A 12587-nucleotide genomic window follows, 5' to 3' on the forward strand; every position below is an offset into this window, starting at 1 on the left:
CATGGCAAAATCACAATTAGATCTTAGCTCCTGGAGCTTTTCTTTATGCCCAGAGCCACTCCTAGTGAGTCTTGATTTAGGCATAACTCCAAGATTTGTGAAGTCACTTTGACTTGAGAGACTTCAGAGCACAATACCCTGGTGAAAAAAAGACTCTACTTTCTTCAGTTGTTCTTGGGCTGCCAGAAATTAAGCTACTCCTATGAAGTCATGGTGCAGTTTCTTAGTCTAAATTTTGAGGGCCTGTGTGTTGAACTATTTTTTAATTTTCTGCCCCCCATTCCTTTCTAACTTTGTTTGCCCTTCCTTAATTTCCCAATCCCCTCATGTACCTGGTATTACAGTGCAATCAGACAAAAGCAAGGGCCATAGAAGTGAGAGTTACTCTGTTATCTGGAATGATTTGCCTTTTCAGGTTTTGTCTGTGTATTTCCTCCTCTTTCTGTTTCTCCTCAGGGAAAGGGCTATGTCCCCTCATAAGCAGCAGGATCTCCTTGCATAGGTCAGATATGCTGCAGCTCACATTTACTTTGGAACTTCAGAGCTCAGTCACGCTCCAGCTGCATGTCTTCCTCCCTGAGCCAGGACTTCTCTGTAGCTCACTGGCCCCTCTACCCTCTTTCTGGCTGGACAGATGAGCTTTAGCTCCTCCTTGTTCCCATCCCCCTTCCATTTGTTCTTTCTGTTGCTGTCTGCTTTTTCCTCCCAGGGTCTTGTTTACATACTTTCCTTCTGCCTCCCAGCAATCTCTTGGGCCTAAAGTCAATCTCTCAGCTTTGTTTATTCCCTCAGGAGGCTTACAGGATACAGTGAAAATAGGTGGGAACAGAAGCTTCACTCTAAGAAGTTCCTAACATATTGATTAGCCATGTAGCTTGGAAAACTGGCCAAAAGATCTAGGGTTTTTATAGCCTACATTATGAGATGATCTAAGATTTAGGTTTGGAAGGAACTGATATGAGCTCAAACAGGTTTATTGTTGCATATCAGCAGACACCTTTTGGTTCTATCCTAAGCAGGTTATTGCAAATAAAATGCTGTCTTTCCTGAGCTTGGAATGGCGTGTGGCTAAATTTTCCCAGGTTGAATGAGGAGAAGGGAACATTTTGGGGAGTTGGCTAGCTTGTCTGGGGTGGGCATGAGGGTGGCGTTAAAACAAAAACCTTATATTGGTATTAACATTATTTTCATTGAAAAAGGACAGTTATTCCAACTTTAACATGTCATGAATAAATATATTCTGTGTATTTCCTAAACCTTGAAATCAATTTGCATGTCTAGTCATTTTCTACCAACCCTAATGGCCAGATGTGGTTATTTTTAAGATCTTTTTTATTTTACCAGACAAGATGTAACTGATGCCTTTCTGACCCTTTTACTAAAGTTCAATTATTCCTCTCCTATTTCAATTACAACTCATTTTCTCCCAAACATTTTCCCCTCTGTGGTTCTTAGAAGCATAAACTTTTAGAGTGAGTGAACAAGAATCTTAAGTAACATCTAGTGCCACCCTCTTATTTTAAATATTAAGAACTAAGGTTCAAAGAGGTTTAAGAACTTAAGCACAGTCACACAGTCAGCTGGTGGGAACTGTGACTATAATCTGGTATCCTGTACTTGTCATTTTATAGCAGGTCTTTGCACCAGCTAATTAAAAAGTTGTTTCCATTTAGTATGATTTAACTCCCAGTAACATCCATCCTTCTGCTCCCCACCTCCTTGTGTATAGTAGTGAGGAACCCCAGGACCATAAACCTGAAGAAAAGTAACTCTTCTAAATGCCAGGAAGGTTAGAGAAGTTGCAGTGAGATGAAGATGTAGTTCCTGAAGCTGCAAAGAATGGCATCTTCACACACTTAAGGACCTTACAGGCAGATTTCAGTTCTCCTAAAAGAGGAGGCCAAGGGGCAGAAGCCACTTCCATATCATTAGGACTTAAAAGGGGTGATTATGAGGACAGGCTGTGTGTGTGTGTGTGTGTGTGTGTGTGTGTGTGTGCGCGCGCGCATGCGCGCGCGCGTGCACACACTGGATCTGCATGGTGGAAAACTGGAGGAATGCTAAACTGATTGTGAAGAGGGAGAGGGAGACTAGAAGATATAAAAGAGCTGAATAGCATGTCCTATTCTTGAGCTAGAGAGAGAAAGATCTGGAGGTAGAGTGGGTTTGCAGTAGGCTGAACGAGGGCCTGAGAGCCATGATTCTGAGGAGCAGAGATTGGGAAGTGGGTGGCAGAGGAGGAGGTAGGGACAGCTGTTGCTTTGATTTGCTATTGAGTCAGCGTTATTCATGCATTAGTGCTGTGAGGGAGCCCTGGGCTTGCCCCCAACAAAAACTCATCCCTCTGTGGCAATACTGTGTGGTATTGGGAAACAAAAGGGAAGGGGAACCTATCTCCAAAGAGCCTCTTCCTTGTTTTAGCTCCTTGCATCTAGGACTGAGCTATGTGCTCTAGGAAAGCATCTAGTGTTCTGTACTAAGGCTGTTAGAGAAAACAAGACAGAGCAAAGGGATGACTCATTCTGGAAGAACAGGTTCTGATTTGGGGCCTGATTCTAATCAGTTGTTTCGCAGGTAAGTTCTTAAAGTTGGCTATGAAATCATTCTGGTAGGTGACAGTCCTGAGACACTTTAAGAGTATCCATTTGCCCCATATCCTCATTTCCTTCCCACCATGCTCACATACTTAGAAATCAGGACCAGAATGACCTGGGATCTGCATTCTAATGCAATAAGGAGTAAGGAGGCCAGACTTTATCTTATCTGAACTTTTAAACATCTCTGGAACCAAGTGCAGGCACTTATACCCTTCTGCTAAATTTACCTTGCTGCTTTCAAACATAATGAATAGAAGTGGGAAAAAATCCTCCTCTCCCCCATTTTAGTAAGTACTTGGAAAAGAAACATAACAGAGTCAGTGGGGAGTAAATGAAAGCAGAATTCAGTTTAGCTCATTGGAAAATATTTAGCTATGAGAAATTAGGGGCTGGGACAAGGCAAGAAAGCCCAGAGACATCAAGGATAAGTAAAGGACAGACTCCCTGAGGATGATGAATCTCAGTCCAGGTTCCAGTCTTGTGCCTCCCCTCAGAACTTCAGTACTGGCTTGAGTGCATGGGTGAATTCCCTGTCTCACCAGGCTTTATTTTCTTCTCCTTTACTCTTTATGTTGCACTTTAGATACATCAGGCTTATGACTTCATGTGGTAGGGTTATGGTTCTGTCAAAAAGTTGAATTTGTTAGAAGTCAGGAAAGAAAGCATTTATCTCTGCTGGTTCTGATTTTACTAACTTGTTTCTACTGTTTCTCTTCACTGAGGGATCAGTCAAGGTGTGGTGTGGATGACAGGTTCAGGGCAGTGGTTAGAACATTACATGAAAAATAATGTGTTCTACTCTCCACACCCACACTGCCCTAGGTTCCCCCTCTTCTCCCAACCCTTTGTGAGATTAAGTATATTCCCTTCAATTTTTTCAGTTAAAAATGTATTTTTCAGAGAGGGGTACATTGTTCAATTAGCCTCAATTTGTGATTCCCTGGGAATTTAAGTCATCTGTGAGACAGACACATTCTTTCAAGTCTACAGACCTCACAGTCCTCAGAGTGGCAAATAAATGCTGTTCTGACCCAATGACCTCCTCTTCTTTTCTCTTCTTAAATTTTCACTTAATATCTCTTCTTTAATGTGAGGATATATTCATTTTTGTGCCCCAAGTGAATACTGTATATTCCAATTTGGTTATGCTATATTTTCCCCCCAACATGTGTCTCTCAGCATACACAGCACACTACAATTTCACTATTCATATATCTGTTTTGACTTTTTTTCTGACATGAACACACAGCTTTTCTTATAACCCAGATACAGAGCTCTTTTCATAAGCCCAATATTAATCAGAATCTCTCATTTCCAGAAAACCATATGGCTTAAATGCAGATATTCTCCTCAAGGCAGAATTGAGCTTCTTTCCTGTTCATACTCCCAAAGAGAGGGACAGAATCCTCTCCTCCCCATCCATGGCTGAGGCTCAGTCCATCTGTTACTGACATTGGACTCCAGGGCTTGGAAACAAGAAGAGAACTGGCACTATGCAGCAGTTGCAGATAAATGAGAATATGTGAGAAATAGAGGCTTAGTGATATTGGTCTTTATATTTGTCTGATATGATAGGATAGAGATTAGGGGAGGAAACATCTAATAAATGTTTGAAAATATTTCATTTTTTAAAAACCAGTAAAAAAAAACCTAGTAGGAATGAGAAAGTACAATTGTCCTACTCTCATTTTTGCATTTTCTGAGGAATAAATGATTAGGAGCAGATGGTATAACTGGCCCCTCATTATTTATTTATTTGTTTGTTTGTTTATTTATTTATTTGATTTTTAGAGAGAAAAGGGAGAGAGGGAGAGGAGGAGAAAGAGAGGGAGAGAAATACTGATGTGACAGAGAACTATCAATCAGTTGCCTTTTGTGCATGCCCTGGCTAGGAACTGAACCTACCCTGACTGGGGATCAAACTGGTGACCTTTCACTTTCCCAAATGATGCTTAACTAACTGAACCACACTGATCAGGTCCGCCCCTCATTTTGTAATAATAAAAGGACTTGGCCTAGGGTTCTTCAAAGGCTGACCTAGGCCATAGTAAGTCTCAAGTTATTTGGCATCAATGTATTTGAGTCTTGCTGGGTTCCCAAGAAGCATCAAGTATTTAAGTCAGAGACTCAATAAACCAGTTTACTTCTGTACCTCTTCCCCCTGTCTGAGACTTTAGCTAGACTTCTAGAATCAGAATACAAGCAAAAAGCCAGGAAGTAAAAAGTAAACATATGAAGCAAGACTCTGCATATTCCCAGTGAAATCTAGTTCTGGAGACACTAGTTCTCTATTCTACCTTGCCAATATCTGGGACTACATGAAGGAAGGGGAGCCCTAAATAGTGGTTAGCTTAGAGATGAATGGCTGAGATATCAGCTTTCATTTCTTTCTCTTCCCTCTTTCATTTTCCCCCTAGGGATGAGTCTGACTTTTATGACCCTGAACTGGATGTAGATGAGCCAAAGGTGCTTATAATTATCTATCCATATACAATTAATGTAAGTTTTTTCTAACTGGGGTAAGAAAAAACAAATCATTAAAGAAGACCTCCAGGAGAAAGACGGAGAGACATGAGAGGGTTAAATAATCCTAGAGGTAAGAGTTCACACAGAAGAATGACATATATGTTGAAAAAAAATGTTGGAACCTCTGCACTAGAATCTTTTCTGAAACATGTCTGCTATTCATGAGAATAAAGGGCTCAGGGAGATGAGTAGATGGAAGATACTCCAGCTGTTACTGTAACCCTAATGCTGCCTTCCTGAAGTCTCGCTCATAGTGATAAATCACTTCTATTTTCTGTACTTGAAAAATGAAGTTTCTCTTTGTTTCAAATGAGGAAATGGAAGAAGGGCCGCAGAAATTCATTCTGGACACCTGCTTCCCCAATCAAACTCTGCTGTAGGTCATTCATTGGTGTTAACTATTATGTGAACTATTATGCAGAAATTGACAGAGGGAAAATAGCATGTAGAAGAGAAGCTTTAGTAGTTCTTATGTGATGGGAGGAACAACTCTCTAGTCTCAGACTGGCAGCGGCTGAGCATTCTCGGCTCCTTGCCACAGTTGATGTCATCAGCTTATTGGCAGGTACCCCAAAGAGTAGCAGAGTCTAGTTTAAAGATGCATCTCCTGAGATTTGGCCAAGCACTTGGACTCTGGGATGGGATGGTTATATATTTAAGGCCATTTAGTTCTGCACAAGATGGCTGTAGTTATTGGAGACATGAGTCAGGCTTTTGATATTTGTTTTCCATGCCTCTCATATGTTGAATCCCTCCATTATCTATTCTGATAACACATCAGTATCTGTTATATTTGCACTTACTTCTAAAATTTAAGAAAAAGGGAAAATAAACTCCATGACCATACAGCTAGCATTGATCATCAGGCTCTGAGTGGTTTTAAGAGGTTTGTGCTTATAAACTGAGTAGGACTCCATATTTTTGTATTCCACATTATAGTGTATGTGTGGTTATTGTATATGAGCAATACTATCTCAATATAAAACATGATTATTTGTTTTTTTTTAATAATGTGAGTCAATATATGGCAAATATGTATTTTTTAAATATATGAGTCAATATATGTCAAAACATCCAGTTCTTTTGAGGTCTTTTGAGGTTCTACTAGGCTCTAGTCTCCTAAACACTTCAAACAACACTTCTTTTCAACCTCATAATTACTTGTTTTTTCTGACCGTTCCTACATTTCCTACAGTTGGCTGTGAAGACTTTCCAGATCTATATTTCAAAGTTTTGTTTCTCTACCTATGGTGGAGCAGGTCAGGGATCGTCATTAACATCATGTGTGTGTTTGTGGTGGGGAGGGAGATTCCAACACTTCTGAGGGCTGTGTTGTGCAGAGTAGAGATTATAAAGCCTGAAGGGAGAGCAGGACCATGGAGAGCAGCAATAAGAGCCTGGCGTGTCACCATCAGGGGCTAGCACCATGGAGAGCTCAAAGCACAGGTCATTTGTTCCACAAAGAACAGGGGAAGAAAGCTGGACCGTGGACGAGGGCAGCCATCTCTCTAACAATAAAACTAAAAGAAGAGACAACAGAGCTTCTGCTAAGATGTTACACACCCAGCGCTTTTTCTAAAAGGCCTCCTGAAGTATTTTGTTTAAACCTGTCATATATACCCGAGTATATAAAAAGTGAGGACCACCACAAGACTGAATTTGTCAAATGAGCCTCAGTAATTATTACAAATCACATAAATATTAGTGGTGGTAGAAAGGGTTTTAATTTGCTACAATCAATTATGAATAAAATTAAAGTTGTCATATAAGGAGGTAAGAAGTGCCACAGAGCCTGTGTCCTCTCAGAGACACTAGGGCATGAGGAAGACAAAATGTATTACCATCAGATAAGGTATGATCTGTATTAGAGTCAAAGTGCTCTAAGGTACCCAAAATTATGTGAATAGTCCAGTCTTGATCATACATGGAAAGTAGAAATGGATCATGCCTCTTAAGAAGACTGTGGTTCTCAGAACCTAGACGCTGTTGTGTTAATTGGGACATTTGGTCACTTTCTTTAGGCTTAGGGAAATTTTGGTAAATGGAGAAACAGCTCTGTCTTTAGTACTTGTTTCTACAGTGAAGAATAGCTTTACTGAGCTTCTACTCTGTAACAATCTCAACAGCTACATGTGCCCAAGACTCTTGAGAGCTTGGTTTCTCAATGATAGAAAGGATAGATCTCCTTGTCATAACAGAAGAATGAATTGGGTTTTTACTTGGTTTAAAGGAACTTTAGCATCATGATTCTGACCATGTAAGGAAACATCACTTCTGCTGATTTTAAAGTTTATGAATACACCTCTAGGATTGGCCTCATCCAGGAAACAAAATGTTATAATATAGAGGACTATAGGCAAGGATTAAACATGGGTTTTTTAATTTTAACATGAAAAATCAAAGAAGGACATATAATTACCAAAACTTTCTAATACCCTAGATTTTTTCATTTAGTAGTCAGTAGGGGGCTGCCCCACTCCACAGCTTGTTCTCATGGAGATTACCATCCTTACGTGAAATTCTGTTACTGAAAAGTAGATGGCAAAAGAGATGGTTGGGCCAGTATACAGTTCTACTGGAATAGGAAACAAAGAATGTGATTAGTCACAGCCCCAGAGGTTTTATTTATCTGGTGATAACTATGAAGAGATGTTTTACTAGCCTGCGACTTAAGGAAAAACAGCTTTTGAGCCCATTCTACATATTATTTAGAGTTCAACAAAGTAGAAACAGCATGGAATACCAAAATAAAATCTAAAGAGCAATGGTTGAACTACCTATTCTGCTATTTCACAGTGACCAGTACACCAAAAAAAAATGCCATCTGTAGAATTTTATGGCTGCAAAACTATTAGTCACCCTCCAGGTGAATAGTGAATGTCTCCAATAAGGCACTCTTGAAATTACATTTGGACCTTCCTTCTTCCTCAGTTGGCAAGTTGGAAGAAGGGGGAGAGAGGGAGCCAGGGAGAGGGGATGGGAGAAGGAGAGCACCAGAGAGCCTAAAGATAGTGAGCTTACTCATATTACTGTTAGTCTAGGGCAAAGAATTTCAAACTTTATGTAGCAGAACTCCAGGTTGTGCCTTAAGGAGTATAGGGAGTGTGGGGAAGCCAAGAAGAAGAGTAAATGGACTACAGGTCTTGTTTCTCTGTTTCAACAAGAGTAATTTTCTTTTTATCTGTTTTATTTATTTGAGAATTTTCACATCTTTAAAAAAAGTGAGAAAAACACTGCCATAGAGGAAACTACTAAAACCAAATTGTGCATAGTCCTAGAGAGAACTTTGGAGAGTCTTTGGTATAACTGCTGGATACACAGTTGACATTCCACAGCTTGGGACCCAGAACAAGCACACTGGTTCTGCATGGAATAACTAAACTCTGCTAGACCAGTGTCTCTCTAGTGGTTTCAACTTCTCTGTAACAGAAAATGCACATCTGAAGGAAGAGCATATCCTTCCTAAAGGTTACAGCTGAAACTAGGAACAGAAAAGGAACAGAAACAAAACAAACAGTTACAGCTGCAACTAAGAACAGAAAGTGGATGGAGTAGGTCTGCCAAGCAGATACGTAGGCTGATCTAGAGTGAATGCCTTCTGGACCTCTCTGGCACACAGGGCATGATCTCTATACTGGGCACCTTGCCAGTGGGCTGCAGAATGGATGGCAGTGAACAGAAGGTCATTGGGAAGGGAAAAGATATTCATGTGTGGGGCAGTGCAGTACAAGGTTAAATTGCTATAGCCTGGTCTAAAACAAAGTGAGGCTGTCCACCTATCCATCTCTACACTAGACCATTCATGCAGTTCTAGAAGTAACTTGAGAAGAAAGAATCCAACGAAGGCTGATTACAATGTTGAATGTCGAAATGGTCACCAGAGAGATAACCACAGGACACATTAAGTTCATAGGGCTTGTTTTCCCCACAACTGAAATGACAACTTCTGGCAATACTAGTGGAGAAATGTGAGGAGGAAGGGCAGTTGGAAAACTCTGAATGTTTAAACTGTTCCTGAGCTTCTAGCCACAGCACTAATGGCCAGGTTCAGATACCACTGCTTTCTCTTCTCCATCCTCTCAAACCGTGTTCACCTTTATGAGCCTAAAAAATACAGGCTGTACTCCAGGGAGCAATATACCTCAGCAGCACATGAAATCTGTTTTTCTTGTTCTAAATGGAAATAGCAACTCTACCACACACCCTTGACTACTCACACATCAGCGTATTAAGTAGGTGTTTGGTCCTTAAACCTTTATACTACATCTGTCCCTGTTTTTATCAAACATTACCAGGTAAGTTACGAATTGCCTCACTTCCTGCCCAGACCAACTCAGGGTACTGGACATCCCTTCTATATGATCCTGGTCAAAATAGCTTCGTCAATGATCATTGTACCTAGGCACCCACCTCCCACTATCAGAGATGGCCTTCTTAGATCCAGAAACTAAGAGTTAGAATTCATTTAAATAAAAGATCATATGTAGTTGTAGCTTTCATACATCCATGCTTCCTGAGACACTGCACACCAGACATATGAGTGCCCACTATCTGGACAGATGATGCTCTACAAGGAAAATGGTGCCTGATTTAAGTCTCTAAGTTAACAGAACTTTTTCCTCACCCCCAGTTTCCCAACATGTTTAGAAATTCTCCATTCAAAATTTAGTGCCTCCCACTCTTTCCCTCAAGCCACTGTTCCAAGACACATTTATAAATATGAAGATAGAGCACTTCTCTTCCTCTCAGCCTTAAGCCTATATAGGGGCTGGTCTCCGAAATTGAAGACCCCCCCCCCTCCAAAAAATAGTGCAGCTGGTAAAGACTTAGCTAGCATATAGAATTTATCTGTTCTCCAGTGTCTACATTCTAGAGTTGAAGAGCTCACAGCTTTCTGGGATGACTTCTTCTGTTTAGGTACCATCCTGGCACAATTAGATACTACTGCTGAACAGGTGCAGTTTGAGTTATACCTGTCTTTCTTTAATGCAGCTAGAAGGAGGGGAAGGCTAGGGGCTGCAGTTGAAAGTCAAACCTAATAGTGGGTCATTACTGAGGTACAGACATCCAGTGCCTCTCCTTGCTTTGCACTTAGCTTGCTTTCTTTTTGGACTCTCCACACCTTCTCAGAAAGCTGGGTCAACAGTGCAGGCCTCTGGGCAAGGGGGATTCCTCATAAGAGGAAGGGAGGGCTGCTGTCTCTGTGGTGACTAAGGTATCAACACTCTTTAGAGAGTGTTGATGGGTACAGGGTGGAAGGAGTCAGCTACCCAGCTGTAGGGAAGGTATCTCTAGTGTCCCCAAATCAGTGAAAGCTCCTTTATCATGATGGAGACAGGACTGGGAGGAGGTCAAGCAAGATGGAGTGATTATCCCTCCAGCACCTTGGCTCTTTGCCTATTTTCTTCAGATGAAATTCTCTACATCATCCTCCCCAGTTTCAATCCCTCCCCTTTCCATCCCCGCCCCACCCTGTGCCCATCCCTCCTGGCCACTAGGTCCATCACCCAAGAGCCTCCTCCCTTTTCTCCTCCCCTGCGGTTCTTTCTGTTTTTCTCTGGCATCTGGCCGGGCACATCTACCACCCTCCCTCTCACTCGCCCCACATCCCTTTGCTCTGCAGAGGTCCTATTCCTTTCTCCCCCCCCCCCCCCCCCATCTTGCCCAGCTCTGACAGGGCTGGAGACAGGAGAATGCATTCCTTTAGTCCCTTCACAGCCCGCTGCTCTCCCTCCTCTGGGACCCTAGGCTCTGAGCTCTGACCACCTTCATAGTCTCCTTACAAACTGCCCCCTACCACCCTATTAACTGACAGCAGCCTTTAAGAAAGCTGGGGTGCCCACACAACCCTGACCTACATAGGCAGGTCCAGGGCGGCAGGAGGGCCTCTTCCCCAAGCCCCTTCACTCCCCGCCCCACCTCCTTTCTCCTCTCACTCTCTTCCTTCATCTTCCCACCATTACAAATCAAAGCAAGTTTGAGTTCCAGACTGGGGCTAAGGTGCTAGGCACACTACCCCACCCCAAATGTGGGAAAATAAATGTTTGGCTCAGGAACGCTTTGGTTTTTTCATGCATCCTCCTTCCCAAATATCTTGATCTTTCTTTTTGCGTAGCCACCCCCCACTCTGCTCATGTTTGCGTTTCTTCTTTCTGCTCTGCCACCGCTAGAGATATTGCCATCCTGGGGCCCCATCCGTCCAGTGTTGTTATTTTGCTCCAAGAATAAGCTTCCCTTCCTTGCCTACGACCCCCTCAACAGCCTCACCCAGGCCCCCTTCCCTAGCCACTCGCAGCTCCGCCTGGGGTGGAGGAGCGGAAATGTTTGCATACGGCAGTTTGGGGGATTTCACTGGACACCCAACCCTCCAGACACACATACACAAACACCCGACACACGCCCTGATTGTCTCACTCCGCCCCCAACACACACTGACAGAGACACACACATACTGACACAGGAATGCAGAACCAGACACCAGCAGAGACAAGCACACCCAAACACACACGGACATCAACACATCCAGACTCCGGGCTGCTATAACAGACAACAACCCCGGTGCACACTCGCACACACGCGACAGTGTAAAGGAGAATGCATACCCGGCACACCCACGACCCACGGAGACACAGACGCTCAGACAGACACAGGGGTACTGGCACCGGCTGGCAACTTGAACCCGAGGTTCCAAACAAAGCCGACAGACTCCCTCCGCCCCCAGCGCCGCTCAAAACCCCCACCCGGTCGCTGCCCACCTCCCCTGGCGCCACCTCCTCCCTCACTCACCGTCCTGGGAGAGGTTGGCCTCACCGGGCGCCCAGCAGCGGGCGAAGAGCAGGAGCAGAGGGAGGGCGGAAGGGGCCCCCATCGTGCTTCCCAGCAGGCTCCCTGCTGGGCGCGGGCGAGCCAGGGTCCCCGGGGGCAGTGGCTGGGGCTGGGGAGGAAGTAGACTGCAACGCAGAAAGGGCGCCCCGGAGCCACTAGAACCCCGGGTCCGAGGCGGGGACCAGGAGGGAGCCGGCCGTGCTGCAGTCGCTGGGATTAAATAGGACGATCGGAGCAAACCATTCGGTCGGAGGTGGAGGGGGGTGACGGTGAGCTCGGCTGGTCGCGGTTGGAGGGAGAAGGGGGCGGACTGCCGCATTCCCCACTCCGCCCGCCCCCCACGCCCCCGCCCCGGTGCCGTGGTGCCTTCCACCTTCTCCCCTGGGAGCTCCGCCAGCCCGACTAGGGTGTGGAGCTCAGGGAGGAAGCTGCCTCAGCGGCAGGACCAGGCGCGCACCCCTCTTAGGTTGGGGTGGAGAGAGGGAGTTGGGCAGCGCCCTGGGCCAGCTGGCGAGAGCGGCCACTGCAGGCCTGGACAAGGGCGTGCCCACTAGCCTCCTCAGCTTCGCCCTCCCCCTCTTAGCAACTGGGGATTCCCAAGAACCCTGGGGGTCCCCTATCCACAATGTGCCCAAGGAC

General features: G+C 44.2%; 1 protein-coding gene across 3 annotated transcripts in view; it reads right to left on the reverse strand.

The window, feature by feature from the left end:
• Nucleotides 1–12162, reverse strand: part of CADM3 (cell adhesion molecule 3) — a 28501-nt gene extending 16339 nt beyond the window's left edge. For 2 of the 3 annotated variants that reach the window (XM_054563370.1, XM_054563369.1), the window contains exon 1: nt 11910–12161. In XM_054563370.1, coding sequence (XP_054419345.1) covers nt 11910–11991 — 82 coding nt within the window. In that variant the 5' untranslated portion in view covers nt 11992–12161. Of the gene's footprint in view, nt 1–11909 lie in introns of all 3 variants that reach the window. The other variant, XM_054563368.1, reaches the window with a different exon arrangement.
• Nucleotides 12163–12587: the final 425 nt, after the last annotated feature.

This window comes from Pteronotus mesoamericanus, unplaced genomic scaffold (genome assembly GCF_021234165.1).
Source record: "Pteronotus mesoamericanus isolate MK-2021 breed Mesoamerican mustached bat unplaced genomic scaffold, CSHL_Meso_final scaffold_705, whole genome shotgun sequence".
NCBI classification, from domain to species: Eukaryota; Metazoa; Chordata; class Mammalia; order Chiroptera; family Mormoopidae; genus Pteronotus; species Pteronotus mesoamericanus.